This window comes from Carica papaya, chromosome 8 (genome assembly GCF_054855325.1).
Source record: "Carica papaya isolate Zhongbai chromosome 8, ASM5485532v1, whole genome shotgun sequence".
Lineage (NCBI taxonomy): Eukaryota > Viridiplantae > Streptophyta > Magnoliopsida > Brassicales > Caricaceae > Carica > Carica papaya.
The window spans coordinates 32,637,446-32,652,730 of NC_142316.1; the positions used below are offsets into that span (position 1 = coordinate 32,637,446).

The 15,285-nt window shown below is 34.7% G+C and overlaps 2 protein-coding genes across 2 annotated transcripts; both read right to left on the minus strand.

Annotated features, from left to right (window-relative positions):
* Nucleotides 1-175: 175 nt before the first annotated feature.
* Nucleotides 176-7,723, minus strand: ABCG34 (pleiotropic drug resistance 6). The gene is made up of 20 exons (XM_022052714.2): nt 6,868-7,723; nt 6,658-6,778; nt 6,280-6,368; nt 5,960-6,044; nt 5,591-5,881; nt 5,405-5,495; nt 4,289-5,189; nt 4,018-4,178; nt 3,759-3,862; nt 3,513-3,675; nt 3,329-3,412; nt 3,061-3,200; nt 2,592-2,924; nt 2,104-2,394; nt 1,926-2,009; nt 1,672-1,805; nt 1,348-1,575; nt 1,099-1,270; nt 763-1,017; nt 176-643 (listed from the first exon to the last, which is right to left on the minus strand). The coding sequence occupies exons 1-20, from the start codon at nt 7,248-7,250 to the stop codon at nt 371-373; spliced, it is 4,383 nt and encodes a 1,460-aa protein (XP_021908406.2). The 5' UTR covers nt 7,251-7,723; the 3' UTR covers nt 176-370.
* Nucleotides 7,724-11,638: 3,915 nt separating this feature from the next.
* On the minus strand, nt 11,639-14,395 carry LOC110822664 (G10 family protein). Its single transcript, XM_088209864.1, has 5 exons — nt 14,256-14,395; nt 14,056-14,116; nt 12,828-12,929; nt 12,518-12,705; nt 11,639-12,140 (listed from the first exon to the last, which is right to left on the minus strand). The coding sequence occupies exons 3-5, from the start codon at nt 12,919-12,921 to the stop codon at nt 11,985-11,987; spliced, it is 438 nt and encodes a 145-aa protein (XP_088065990.1). The 5' UTR covers nt 12,922-12,929; nt 14,056-14,116; nt 14,256-14,395; the 3' UTR covers nt 11,639-11,984.
* Between the last annotated feature and the right edge of the window lie 890 nt (nt 14,396-15,285).

The following is a 15,285-nucleotide window of genomic DNA, read 5'->3' on the forward strand; positions in this document are numbered from 1 at the left end:
CTACGTTATATATTTAAAATTTTATAAATTTAATTATAATAATACTGAAGATTAAAATTTTATTCTAATTTATCATGTAATTCATTTACATAAAATATAATTGTAGAAGAATAATAACTTGAATTTAAATTAAGAGGTAAAGATGCACTAATATTAATATTTATAACAACAATACTATCAGGTAAGATTTTAAAATTATATATTTTAAAAAAAGAATCAGAAGACAAAAATGGGTAATATTGTCTGGCCCTTCTGGACTAATTACAATAAATTTATAATGTTCCTATACATCGTGTATATGTGTATATTTTATATAAATTTTGCAAGTTTAAAGTTTATATATATATGCATATATATATATATATATATATCATCTTCTTTGGAAGTTGAGGAACTTGATAGCATAGGCAAAGACAAAGAAGAAAAGTAGAACCCAGCCAATATGAGCAGCAGCAACAGCAGGAAGGAAGCTATGCTCGTATCCCAGATTTTGTTTAAGGAATTCCTTCACTGTCATGTCCCTTCCAAGTCCAGGTATCTCAACATTTGACTCCTTGTCACCAACCTGAGATGTCACAAGCCCATATATTGTCCATGCCACTGGAGAAGCCCAGTAGTACCATCTCCACCATATTGGAATTTGCTGCATACATGTATACATGTAAATATACCAAATCATCTCTTTCTGTCAAGTTTGTAACATATCAAATCCAAAATTACTAATTTGGTCTAAATCATATTGATACAGTTCAATAAACATACCGTCCGGGGAATCATGAAGCCGGAGAACAAGTTCCAGAAACTAAGGAAGAAGGACATAACAATGGCGCCGACTTGGTGGCCTGGAGTTAGTGCCACAACCATCATGCCATAGAGTGTGAAGTAGATGAAACATGTAAAGATGAAGTAGAAGAACCAGAAGAATTTTGCCGCTATCCAATCAAACCCAATCATTGAGTAAAGGAGAAGACAATAAATCAAAGTTTGAATTGCAACATAGATTGCTTCTATGGCCACCTGCAGCAAGAATCTCTTTTATTAGTCTGAATTTTCGTATCTATTAATCTATATAACTGGAAACTACGTTCACTTTGTTACCTGAGCAAATGCATAAGGCAGAGGAGAATACATTCCAGCTGCTCTTTCACGGTAGAAAACTGTTCTTTCAATAGCAACGACTGACTGGACTGCAGATGCGTTGGTGCCACCAAGGAAAAGTACAGCAGCATACATTGCTCCCAAAAGATTCATTAGATCTTGCTGCTTCGATCTGTTGATACAACGAATTTTAGTTTCCTGTAATGACAATGGTAAACAAGTCCGGTACCATATCAGATTTTAACTTACGTCTTGTCTCCTTTGTTCCAGAAGATGAGGCCAAACAATACACCGATAACTGTTGTCATGAAGAAGCGGATGGCATTGTATTGAGGGTGTCTCCAGTAAGACCAGTGTTGCTTCCAGAAGCAAGCCTTGAATTGAGTAGGGAATGGCTGGGAGTATTTAGTTGGGAAATGGAGATCCTTAGAGCCTGGTGCTGGAATACTTAGCTCCTTGATAAGTTCTTGATTTCTCCTGAATATTTGACAAGAGAAAACAAAATTAATTTCTTGATCAAGCTTCTGGTAATTAATCAGATAAAAATCAAAGGCTACAGAAGGAACAACTGACTGATAAAGTGCAGAATTCGCATAAATTTCCGCGAAATCGACATTCAGTTGTGCCTCAACTGAAGGGGCAGTGACATCAAGCATCCATGTAGCAGGATTGTATCCATCCTTGATCTTAGGGACTCCTGGAATAGCCTGTTAAGAGGTTTAAGCTTATTAGTCTGTACTCTTTGGGTTTATAATCTTAAGCTACAACTACATCATGATCAATTATCCTTAGAGATTAACAAAGAGGGGGAAAACGCCATTAATCACCTCAAAGTATTCTATGAGCTTGTGAGAATGGCGGCCAAGGTTTCCGGCATAAATTACTTGCCCTCCCCTTTTCATCAAAAGAAGCTGCAACAGACAATTTTGAAATTGCATACATGTTATATAAGTTAACTGTGGGCTGAAGAAATAAAGAAAGAAATTCTAAAACAAAAATTCATGCCTCATCAAAAGCTTCAAAGATATCAATGCTTGGCTGATGGATTGTGCAGACAACAGTTCTTCCTGTGTCAACTGTATTTCTGACAGTACGCATAACAATGGCAGCCGCTCTGGCATCAAGACCAGATGTTGGCTCATCCATGAAGATGATAGAGGGGTTAGCAACCAACTCTACAGCAATTGTAAGCTTCTTCCTTTGCTCGGTTGAAAGACCATCAATCCCGGGAAGACCAACTAGAGAATCTTGTAAAGGATTAAGCTCTATCAAGTCCATAACTTCTTCAACAAACATCTGTAATGAACATGGAAAGGGACAGAATAGTTATGTTAAATGTTCTTGGCAACAGTTTAACAAGGAGTTGGAAGGAAAATTTTGGCCCAAAATTGTTGAATTAGTAATGTTTACCTTCAAATAGTTACAGCTTCAAGAAGTGATTAGTGAACAATTCATGATTGTTTAAGAAAGAATTGCAAAGAAAGGTTTCATACCTTTCGTATTTTGGTGTCAATGTCAGACGAGAGGCGGAGCCAGGCTGAATACAGGAGAGATTCATAGACAGTAACATGAGGTGAATGGATGTCGTTTTGTTCACAATAACCACTGACACGAGCAAATGTTGCTTGATTCTTTGGGAAACCAGAGATGTTAACGCTTCCTTCGATGAATCCTCCGGTCTTCCTTCCTGCCAATACGTCCATGAGAGTTGTCTTCCCAGCACCACTAACACCCACCAGTGCTGTCAGTATACCAGGCCTAAATGCACCACTAACATCCCTCAGCAGCTGGAGACGATCTCCTTCAACTCCTTGAGCCTTCATTTCCTGGTATGCAAAAAAAAATATTCAAATTTCTTCTCAGCCTTCTCTTACAAAATCAGAAGCCATTAAATATTTGAAACCAATTACGAAACACTTTCCAAATTGAAAAGAGAAGTAAACTTAAGAATAAGCAACTTACAGCAGGCATATCAACATAGTAGTTCACATGGTTGAACGCAAGAGAAAGTGACTGGAAGGGCAAAACCATTCCTCTTTTCTGTGCACGATGAGCATCACCCACCATTTCTGAAGAAGAATTTCTTATTCCCATAGCAATACCTGGAAATTTCTCACCTTTCAGAAAGCAGGAAATGGATGATGAAGCTATGTAGTTTAATTAAGAGGATCATGTTACATTTCTCATTCTACAGTCTAAGTAAAAGAGGGTAAAATATGAAGTGTTTAACCTTCTGTGGTTTGATTTCTGGAGGATCTCTTTTTCTTTCCCTTGTTTTCTTCTTCCACAGCAGCCACTTTAGAGTCACCCAGAGCTGTAATTGGTTTTCCACGGAGAATGAGTTTGTCAGCATGAAAATTTCTAATCAAAGAATAAAGGAAAAAACATGAAGAGAAATGAAGTTAGCTACTTACGGTTCAAGTAAGTTAATGCTGCAATAAACAGAAGGTTGAAGAGGATAGAAAACCCAAACAGTGCTCCAATGCAAATCCAAAACCAGTACTCCTCTGTGAAGAAGCCTCTGGATTTGAGAAGGACTTCGCCAACAGTTCCAGTAATTCTGGTATCAGTAATATTCTGTATATTTCAATAAGAAGAAAAATTATGGTGATTGCATAGCAAGAAAATACCAACTAGAGATCTAAAAGTAAATAACTGACCCGACTCCATCTTTCATCGAGGAACTCGTTAATGATAATGGCGTTCTGTCCATACATCATAGGAGAAGCGTAGTAGCCCCAGATCATCCATGGCTCAATATCATCTGTGGTTGCAGAAGAAAATAAAATGGTTCAGTTATGGCAAAAACAGATCAAGAGATTTGCTCTTAATGAATCTAGCCATAATGGAAATCAAGTCTTAAAAATTAATCAAAGAATAATTGCCTCAAAAGTACAGTAACAGGATGGAAGTACTTACTTCTGGCGACGATGAACCCTCCAAGTACAAAAACCATTAGCAAAGTAAAGGTACCAAGCGTGTTTGCAACAACTTGTGTTCTTCCAATAGCTGCAATGAATCTAAACAGAGACAAAGCCATCTGATGAATACCGACGAATGCCAGAAGTTGACGGAAGAACCTGCAGAAACCATGGTTAGACAGAGAAAACTTAGTCAATGCCATTGATTTTTCTGGTTTTTAAGAACCAAGAAGATTGGAATAAACTCATATGTGTATGACAAGATTTACCTGCTTGCTGCTGGGGCAAAACCGATTGTGTAATATGTGAGAATGATCCAGATAGCGGATTCCATAAGTGACAAAGGAATCCTGAGAACCCATATAGGTAAAGCAAAAGCCCAAGGAGGAAAGAACAAGAAATCTCTCTGTTTAAAGAAAACTGGAAGTCTGAAAACAGTCATAGCCATTTCTGCCATTCCATTGAACATCACATTAATCAGACTGAAAAAAAGTGCTCCTAAAAACTTCCCTCCATCCTCAACAGTACCAACTGGCATTTCAGTCCTGAAGAATACAGTCATGGCGATTAACGACATGATTGTTATCTGGAAAGTCTTGAAGATGTAAACAAAAGAGTTTCGCTTCATGAGCAGCCATTCCCTAGAAAAGCAGGCCTTGAACAATTCCTTCCTTGGAATCCCATACTTATCTGTCACTAAAGCAGCAGGGTGTGTCTTGGACTTGTCATAAGGAACTCGCAGATCTGCATATAGTTGCTGGCCAATGCGGAAGGAACTGAAGCCACGGACGAAATCAGGAACCGAGATATATCTGTAAGCTTGGTTCTTCTTGTACCAGTACTGCTCTTGGTCCTTCTTTGAAGTTACTTCTTGAAGAAAGTCTGCAACTCCCTTCCTTTCCGGGCATCTGAAACCCATGTACTTGAAGAAATCAAGAACACTCTCACGAGGACCTTGGTACACAATTTGACCTTCTGAAAGTAGGATAACGTCGTCGAAGAGATCAAAGGTCTCGGGTGCTGGCTGCAGAAGAGAAATCACCATGGTTACATCCATGACATGAACCATTTGCCTCATGAACTTACAAATCTGGAAAGTTGTTGAACTATCCAGCCCTGTTGATATTTCATCCATGAAAAGAGCCTTTGCTGGTCCAACCAACATCTCTCCTGCACCCAGAACAAGAAAATAATCAGACTCCATTATCTAGTTTGCCATATCTCATTTCAAGAAGACCAACTTCGAAGCCCTAATATCGAACAGTAGGCGTGCAAGTTAAACTAAGATTGATTGATTCTACACAACCAAAAAACCCAAGAAAACTCACTAATTCCTCCATTCCTGTGAATCCTCAAGCAAAGTACTAGAGCTTCGACAAACATACCTGTGGTAAGACGCTTCTTTTGGCCGCCAGAAATACCCCTTCTCATCTCATCTCCAACCAGAATATCAGCACAAATATCCAACCCAAGTATCTGTTAGAGATTCTTGACGAGTCAATTTAAAGAAACAGGCTGACTTAAAATATTACTAAACCAATGCTTTTAGCTAGGAAAAAGGTCCAACAGACCTTGAGAACATAATCTGTAACCAGACTGGTTTCTTGACCCGCCATTGCTGTGGCTTTCATGAATGCATCAATCTCGGGATCAGGCTTAATACCAGCCTCTTTCTCTCGCCTGGAGAGCTCTGCAAGCAGTTCGTATCGTGTGCCAACACCTAAACAGCGGCCTGAAAAATCAAGGGTCTCCCTTACAGTCATCTCTCCATTGTGAAGATCATGTTGGCTAATATAAGCACATGTCCTTTGAGGAACAAACTCGTTCAGTTCATGGCCGCAGTACGTGACCCTTCCTGATACCTGTTTGAAACTCTTACATCGTTAAAAGATTTTTATAAAAAGCAAATTAATACAGAAGTTACTGCAAGTGAAACTAACCCTGAGATTACGATCAAGCTTTCCTGCAAGTGCCATCAACAAGGTTGTTTTCCCAGCACCTGGAGGACCCAGAAGAAGGGTCATCCTGGATTGGCGCCAAAAAAAAAAAAAGAAGTTAACGTTGAAACATAAGAATTCTTAAACAAAATAACGAAATCTACTTCGTAAATGAAAATCCATCAACAAAAAATCATAGTTATATGCAAAGAACTGAAAATTTGAGGCGGAAATAGAAAATTTTCATGGATAAAAACCATTTTATGTATTAATCTTTAGTATGATGATTAAGTATAGAAATCAATGAATGAAGAATTTTTTACCTTGACGGCTTGACAATGCCACTAACATTTTCAAGGATCTGGATTTTCCTTTTCTTGGATGGTGCAAGCTTAATCAATCCCAGAATACCCTGTTTAGCATCATAAATGTCAACAAAAAGTGGAACTCATTAACTTAGTTTATAATTTCTAATCTAACATTATTCTTTCTTAGATACAAAACAAGTTACAATCCTGCTCTGGAAATTTCTGAAAGCAACAAAATTTCAGTCTTCTGTGTTGCAAAAACCAGAATATAATCTCTGTCTTTGCATCAGAAAAACGTTGGCCCAGAAGAAAATGTTTGAAGAACAGATCATGAGAACTATTGTTTGGAAAGCGGGAAAAGAAAATCCAAAGAGAAAATGAACAAGAACCCACCTCTATTGTGTTTAAAGTAACGTTGAGCAGAGTAGGAAGAGCTCTGCTTCCAACATATACGTCACCTTCCACCGACAAATGCTCATATCGAACTTCTATCTTCGGGATTTCTATTCCCACTCTGCACCCAAAACCAGAAATGAAAAATCCATGGAAATATAAATTGAACCAGCGGATTTTGCTTGTTTCTTTGTTTTTTGTTTTTTTTACCTATCAGTTCTGTCTCTGAATCTTCTTAAGAACTTCTCGTTATCATCTTCCACAACTTTCAGAATGTTCTCCATCAACTGCTTCTTATCCTGGATTCCAAGCTTACTAACATCCACCTCATCGTGGATCACCTTCCCATTTTCCAGTACTTGCCGAAGCATGCCTCTCCTCAAACGGTCATACGTCGGCAAACGCTCGATCGCTGCCCACCGGAGTTCCTCCTCGTCATCTTCACGTCCGCTCCGAGTGAAAACATCCTCCGGCGCCGTCGTCCAAACCTCTCGGAAACTCGTCGATGCCCAACTCCGCCGGCTACCGGATGCCCAGCTACGCCGACTACTCATCGATCTCGCCAAATCATCTCCAGCCAAAGCTGCCGCCATTTACAGCAATTTAGTACTCAGTCCCGGAGAAACAGACGACGATAACCTGAACGTCCCGGACGTGAAACCACTTATTAGTCTCTGAGTTTCTTTGTTCTTTACTAACGATTCCTAGCTAACTCTGCATGTGGGTTTCTTACCACTATATATTAATGTGTATATACATATATATAGATACAGAAAGAGATGATCTTGACTAAATAAAAGGAGAAAAAAAGACAAGTCCAATATTGAATCTTGGCCAGATCAAATTTGACCACCTCTTCCTCTTATCCCACTGGCTTTTGAAGCTTATTTAATAATATCTCTCACACTAGCTTCCGAAGCTCATATAATATATATATATATATATTGATTATATCACTCTCTGTTGTCTGTTCAACTTCTCTTCTTGGAATTGGAGTATGAATCAGAACAAGCAGATACCGGTATTGGCAGTTAATTCTAAAAAAAAAAATGAAAATTTGAAAAGCAATAAGAAATTTGGAGTGGTTGATGAGAATGGAGGTCCTTTTATAGGGAAAACTGAAAAAATAAATGCAGAGTTAATATTGAGTCAGATGATCAGGAAAAAGAGGAAGACGGTAATCTAGCAAGCGCCAGCGCATCTAGCAATTTAAAAATAGAAACTTGGCTTCTAATGAGGGAAGGATGAGAAGTAGACAAGTTTTCTGGTTTGCTTGAAACTAGAAAAATATATTCTGTAAAAATCTCAAATGCATTTGACTTTTGCAGCATAAGAACCCGATATTCTCATAGCCTTATGATTTAAATTAGAAATAAAAGTATAATTCAAATTGTACGAGTCATTTACCATTTGTAATAAATTAATAATAAATCACAAAATCCCATTTAATTTTTACGATTATTTAATTTTAGTAAAAACTAAATCTAACATAATATTGAAATAAATTGTAGTTATTTATTTATGAGCAATAATATTCAGGGGTTAATACTGATCCATCTGAGTGTATTAAGTAATTAATTACATAATTAAACACGGAGTTATTTATTAACAGGTTAATGATTATTAAATTCTTTTATAGAGATGTACGAACTATATGGTACGTTGCGTCGCAGGTGATAACTTCTTCCTTCTAGAAGGTCAGACGGTCTCTGACCAGAAAACCATGCACGCAATCGATTCTCCCAATGTCCAAAGCAAATACGCTTCAGTACACACGATATTCCGATTTTTAAATTAATGCCAACAAAATTTAATTTACAGCTTTAATCAACCTGTTTTATTTTTATTTAACTTATAAATTAAGGTTTTAAACAAAAAGAAATCGTAAATTAAGCTAATAATGATGGAATCAATTTTTAAATACCCAAAATTAAAAAAAGATTAGATACGTACATAAATATGAAATGGTTATAGACTCGACCCAGAGGATTTTTAACAAGGAATGACAAAAGTTTGACTAGGACAAGAATGTTGGGCAAACTTTTTTTCAATTGGCAAAAAAAAAAAAAAAGTATTTTTAAATTAATTAATTAATTAATTATATGATTAAGATATTTTAAATATTTATTTTTTAAAAGTATACGGTTTTAATATTAATTTAATACATTTAGAATCTTAATTTAAATTATAATTAAATATATGTAATTTACATTTATGTGTGTATATATTTATAGTCTGCATTTTTTGTTAATTTTATACTAATATTTTCTTTAAGAAAAAAATAAACGTTGAATCCCGCGATTAGAGGGATCCACAACAAGAGAGTCACATGATGATAATCAGGAAATCCAAACACACACACAAAAAATATATATATATATATATAATTATAATGTTTCAAAATTAAATATATTATTTTAATTAATTCTTAGTCAATGTTTTGAAAAACTGTATATATTTTTAATAGAAATTAAAATTATATTTTGATTATTCAAAATTTTAATATTTTTATATAAAAATATTACGTATTAAATTTTCGCTCGAACAAATATTATTTATTTATTTTTTTCTTTTTATTTTACCATTAAACCGTGAAAATATACATTTTTTTTTTCAGATACAGAGAATGTTTTTCCATATTATTAATATTTGTCTATTAATAATGTCCAGAAGTGTATAAGTATAAATATATATATATATATATACACACACATATTTATATGGTACATTTAGTTTATTTGGAGAATATATATAGAGGTGAATATAATTAAAGTGCGTGCTACTATTTGTTTTCTGGTCATATGGCAATTAGAGGTGCTTAATGTAGTGATAACCGAAAAAGTGGCTTCTAAGTTGGTAAATTAGATTATTGCATGAACACGTCCCAACCTCACCAACCGCAGGATATAATTTATATATAATTTTTTAATTCTTTATTTTTTTAAGCTATAAACCAAATATATAAATACGGTATATACACACACACACACACATATATATATATAACCTAATTTGAGTTTTCTTAATTGAATCAATCACCGTATAAAAAAAAATGATACTTTATTTGCATTTTGAAATAATAAAGTAAAAATAAATATCATCAAACTCAACGTATAGTAATCTAAAATAAATATTTATACGCGTCGACACATACAATTGATATATGAATCTATATATGTATATATATATATATGTGGGTGTGTGTGCATTGAACTGCAGGAACTCTAGAATCGTGAATTTCGAATGGTTGGTTCCATAGACAAAGTCATCTCATGACTGGTTAAGTCCATACCTTAATTAATTTATAATCTCAAATAATCAATTGTTTATGTTTATAAATTTGTTTATTTTTGTACAATAAAATATCATCTTTTATTTTATCAAGCAAATTACATACTCAAGGCTGAATATAAAACAATGATATCAACATCAAAAACTGAGTAAAAGGAACCCATTTTAATATATATATATATATACATGTATAACACATACATAATGTTGCGGGAAGTAAATAAAATAATAGGATCTAGAAGATTGAAAAATATTATTAGTGTTAAAAAAATAATAATAATAACAGAACAAATTCTAAAATGCTGAAATTTAAAGCGAATAAAACAAAATTTCAAAGAGTAAAAAAAAATTTTATATATTTTATCATATATAAATATATGAGATGGCATGTCGATGTGTCTGTATGGGGGAGAACCAGATGTGGCATATCTGAGGATGGAAAGTAAACAATCATTAGATTAAATTAATAAAATAATGGAAGAGAGTTGACTTTTGGAAGAATAAAGATGATCCACGCGTGTTTTTGACCGAGAGGCTTAATAGTGAATGAATGGTGACATGCCGGAACTGCAACTTTTTCTCTGGGTATTGGCCGGCCGTGTTGGGGGATGGTTTTATATTCATAGTAGATCGGAGAAGACAAATTCAATGACAGAAATAAGATAGTAATAAAAAGACAAAAGGAAAAAAAAAATATATATATATATATAATTGGAATTAAATAGCCAAGTTTTTTGGTCTCTATGTACTCGATAAAAACTAGGGTTGGAAGTTGTCCGGAGTTTATCAAGGTCCTTTTTAGTACGTAGAAATTCTTTTCAAAGTTCAATTTTTTACTTATTTATGTGTTAAAGAATAAATGACTGATTCAAAATATAAACATGATTCATTTACTCGGTACGTACAACATAGATTAAGCTTCCACCTCCTAAACGAACCCCACTACCCACTAAAAAATTGACCCTAATTGTTAAATAGCAAACAGAGCCCAACTTGAAAATCTGAGTTCTTCGAAATTGACTAGCCCAAGTTTAGAACGATAACAAGAATAATCGATAGCCTGCTGCTGCTAAAAGTGCTAAGAGAAACTTTTAATAAACATACCAATTAGTTCAACTAAACCAAAGGATTTTAACTTGCAGATTTTTATTCATATTATAAACATCAAGTTTTTATATAAATTTTAGTAATTCCAACCATATCATATCTCCCATAAAGAATTAAAAACTGAAACAGGAAACGAAGAAATAAGCTTTTAAGTCTTTCTGGCCCTTCTATTTTTTCAATAAAAAGTGTAAAATATAATTTACAAGGTATCAAAAAAAGAATACCATCCCCCCTACAAAAACATCTGAAATAAAATTAGTGTGTCAATAACATCCCTAAAATTTCTATTGTTAATGATGTCATAACCTATCAATTAATTTATTAAAACTATTTTCTATACTATCAAAAACCCTTCCTTCCATTTTGCTCTTTCCAAATGACCTAAAAAACAGTCAAATGGATGGCGTTAGCAATTTTCTTTATACATATAAACCATCCCAAACCCAAATCTCCCCTCTAACTGAACCTGAAATTACCCAATCAATACCTAACAAACCATAAATCCAAGTCTTACAGGCCTATGGCTTCCAATGAATTAGAAATTACCAATCTAACAAGAGCAATAAGCAAACAGACCAACTGATTTCACAACAGCCTTTACCACATTCCTCATCAATTGACCAACTTGAAAACAATTCAATGGAACAAAACATAGGTACATGGATAAAGGAAGTTAGAAGTCTGGATTACATTTTCAGGCTATGCATGACATTTGCCTTTTTTTTTTTTCCCCCAGAAACATTACATTGGCCTAATCGATACTCATTTCTTCCCCACAACACTCCAGTTACATCGCAAGTAGCAGCACTAGTTGCAAATGCCTTCTTCGGGCAGCAGGAACAGAAGTTTACATAGATAGCTCAATAACCTAAAGAATCCGTAACAAAGTGATTTAACATCCATCATTAGCATGCCAAAGACAAGAGCAGCTAATCCCCACTTGCACATCCTCTACAACCACAGTGGACACATTCTATAACCTTCTCCTCCCTCAGATGCTTGGGCACTCGGCACACACACGTCGTGGCAAAGTTGTGATCCCGAGGCTGCATGCATCTCAAGCAGCAGAGTCTTTCATAACCCGGCTGCAATTCAAAACCAGACCATGAGGTTACTGTAATGTTTTGATACAGTGCATTACCATATTTATCTCTAATTCTGAGAATGCATTAACAAGATTTCTAAATAGAGTTCATCCAATATCTTCAATGATGGAAATATGCAGAATCAGAACAAAATCCTAATCTTCCAACATACGCATTTTTTTTTCCTCACCAAGATCTTTGCCTCAAGCTACTTATTTAATTTCTGAAGCTAACAGAGTTCAAGCCTCCCAAATGTTTTTTGGAATTAGTTTTACCAGTTTTGTGATGAATTAGCAATGTTCATCCCGTGCATTAAAAGACTGGAGCTAAACACGCTTCACAATAGCACATTAGGATAAATAAGATGCATGATAAACCTTCTTCCACTTCGCAATTAGATTGCGGTCTGCGTATCCTTGATCCAAGCAGAATTCAAACAATTCCTTGGATATTTCCTTCCTACGGTGGTAAAGGTCAAAAATGTAGCGGCTCTTCTGATGTGCTATTTTGAAGATAGGCCACAATGACTCACATTTTCTTTTACCATCATGTGGATCATTCTCAGCTGTTATGAAAAAAGAGAAATGTGCTTTTGTTAATTACGGGAAATTGGTCAAAAAAGTAGTGATGCACATTCAGTAAAAGAAGCTTTTCAGAAGGAATGGGCTTAGAGTTCAAGATGACAACCTTCTCTCATCTTTGCCTGTAGTTCACGAAGAGTAGGCTCAATCAACTCCCAGCCCTCTGGGTATTGGACACGGTTTGTTTTCACCTTTGGCATTCTTGCTCCTGCTAACAGATAATCATACTATATAAAAAGGAGTTTCATCCATATCTTCCTAATGCAATTAAACAGCCAAAAAAAATGAAAAAAACTCTGTAAGTTATGCTTCAAGGCCTTTGGATTGGAACCCATATTGAGAGTTCAAAGCAGCCCATTGACACATTCAGGACTTATAGTAGTTTAGGAGCACTAGGTCAACTATGCATACCATGATTATTATACAATTCACCCACATTTAATTCTTTCACCCACTTTTAGTTTTGCATTAGTCTGAAATAAATTGCATTATTTCATTGAATCCTGCTTATGTTTGATTATTTTGTTCAATTCCAAAAAAGAATATTCAAAATGGAGTCACTGCAAGAGAGCTCCAAAGGTAAGAATGATCAACATATATAATTTTAGAATCATGGTACCAACAAAAAATGAACTGAAAGCATAAGGATATTCCTCCCTTTCTCCTATTCTCCTACACCATATATCTCTTACACATCCCTTCTACAGAAGAAAGAAAAAGGACCATCAACCTGATTTATGATGTGGTTGGCACTCCATTTGATTTATATTTATTGCCGGATCATGCTTAACCACATTTCAGTTTAAGTAAAAATACAGCTTAAGAACCGACTATTGGTAGAAACCAAAAGATTGAACCAGAAGAACCTTCTCTGTCTAATTAGCTTGATAGCAATGCTTAGCTCTACCTGGGCAGTCTAGACACAATTCTATTAAAGAATCCATCAAGGTCCCTGCAAATTCCTAAGAAGAAAATAAGAGAAAACATTTCTCCTTCATTATTTGGGTTGCCCACTCGTTATAAGCTTTCACAACCAATGTGAGTAACTAATTAGCAATCTACTAAGAAACCTAACCTCAACACCTCCAACAAAGAAACGCCCTAATCTAGTGGCAACAACAGGGGTTCGTTAGCATCTGATGCCCTGACTAATTCCTTGATTAAAGTCTTATCCCGCCTGATATTACAAATAGAATAAACAAAAGATACAACTAACCTAATTCTTAATGAACACCGGGTTCACGTAATCGATCAAACAACAAAGAAAATAACTCATATAATCGAACAAATCCAAGAATTTCAGTGCACAGTGAGCAGGAGTCTGAAGCACGTACCTTAGTCGTCGGAAAAAAGCGAGCCCCAAGTCAAGGTTGAGAAAGTTTTATCTCTGCTTATCTGTATAGAGAATCGGAAGGACAATATTATTCAACGGAAACGATAAAGAAAAATCTACAGCGTGAGAAAGGAGAAGAAAATGCGAAGATATATAGAGAATTAAATGAGAGGGAAGGTGAAGGGAGCCGTGAAGCCTCACCTACGCCGCTCGGACCGGTGAGAGACTTCTAGAACCGGAGGTGTTGGGGGTAAGGGAGCGACTGGAGGAAGCGAGCGTTGGGCTCAAGTTGTACTTTAAATTTGGATACGGTTGCAGTTTTTGTAACATTCAGGGGTAAATCCGGCATCTCAGTAAACAAATTAGGGTCAAAATCGGGAATAGAAACAGTGAAAAACTATCTCTGCCTTTTAGGTAAATATTTGTTTTTACTTTTAGTTTACAACTTTAATCCGAGCACTGGTGGAATAATAACTGAACTTCAAACTGTTTGCTTTCAGACATTTAAGAAATTTACTTGTTGCACATCTAATGCTCTAGAAACCAGTCAAATGTGAGATGGAGAGGGATAAAAAAAAACCAGCCTCTTACTGTTTTCTTTTTTATTTTTTTTAATAAAAAAATTAATTCAGAAATTTTTATTTTTTTTAATTATTAAAATTTAACTCGCATAAAATATTATTTTTATTTAAAATTATAATAAAACTAAAATATAATTTATAAGAACAGGAGCGCTCAACTAAGATTTTTCGTTTCAATTTTAAATTTATCTCAATTTCAAATTTATTTTTTCTAATAATGATATGTATTTCTAACAGTTTAGAATTTATTTTATTCTTGTTAAAATATTTTTAGACCGTGAGGTAATTTTTAGTTAAAATTCTCGTATCAATCTTAGATATGCACATAACATGATATTGAGTTACCCACAAAAGAATTCAAACTCACATTTTAAAAACTATAAAATATGGAAAGTGGTAACGAAGTAATCCAAATACAAAAATAAAAAATTATGTTACAATTATGCATATACCACAATTCGTAGACTATTATTGTACTAACATAATTCCATTTTATTACAGTCTAAACTCATGATTTTTTTTCTCTTCTATGATTTAGTAGTCTTTAATCATATTTGTTTGCCATTTAACATAAAATATTAATTTTTTCAGAAATCTGTATATGTCTAGCCGTTTAAATATTTAAAAACTTCCACTTCAAAAATATCAAA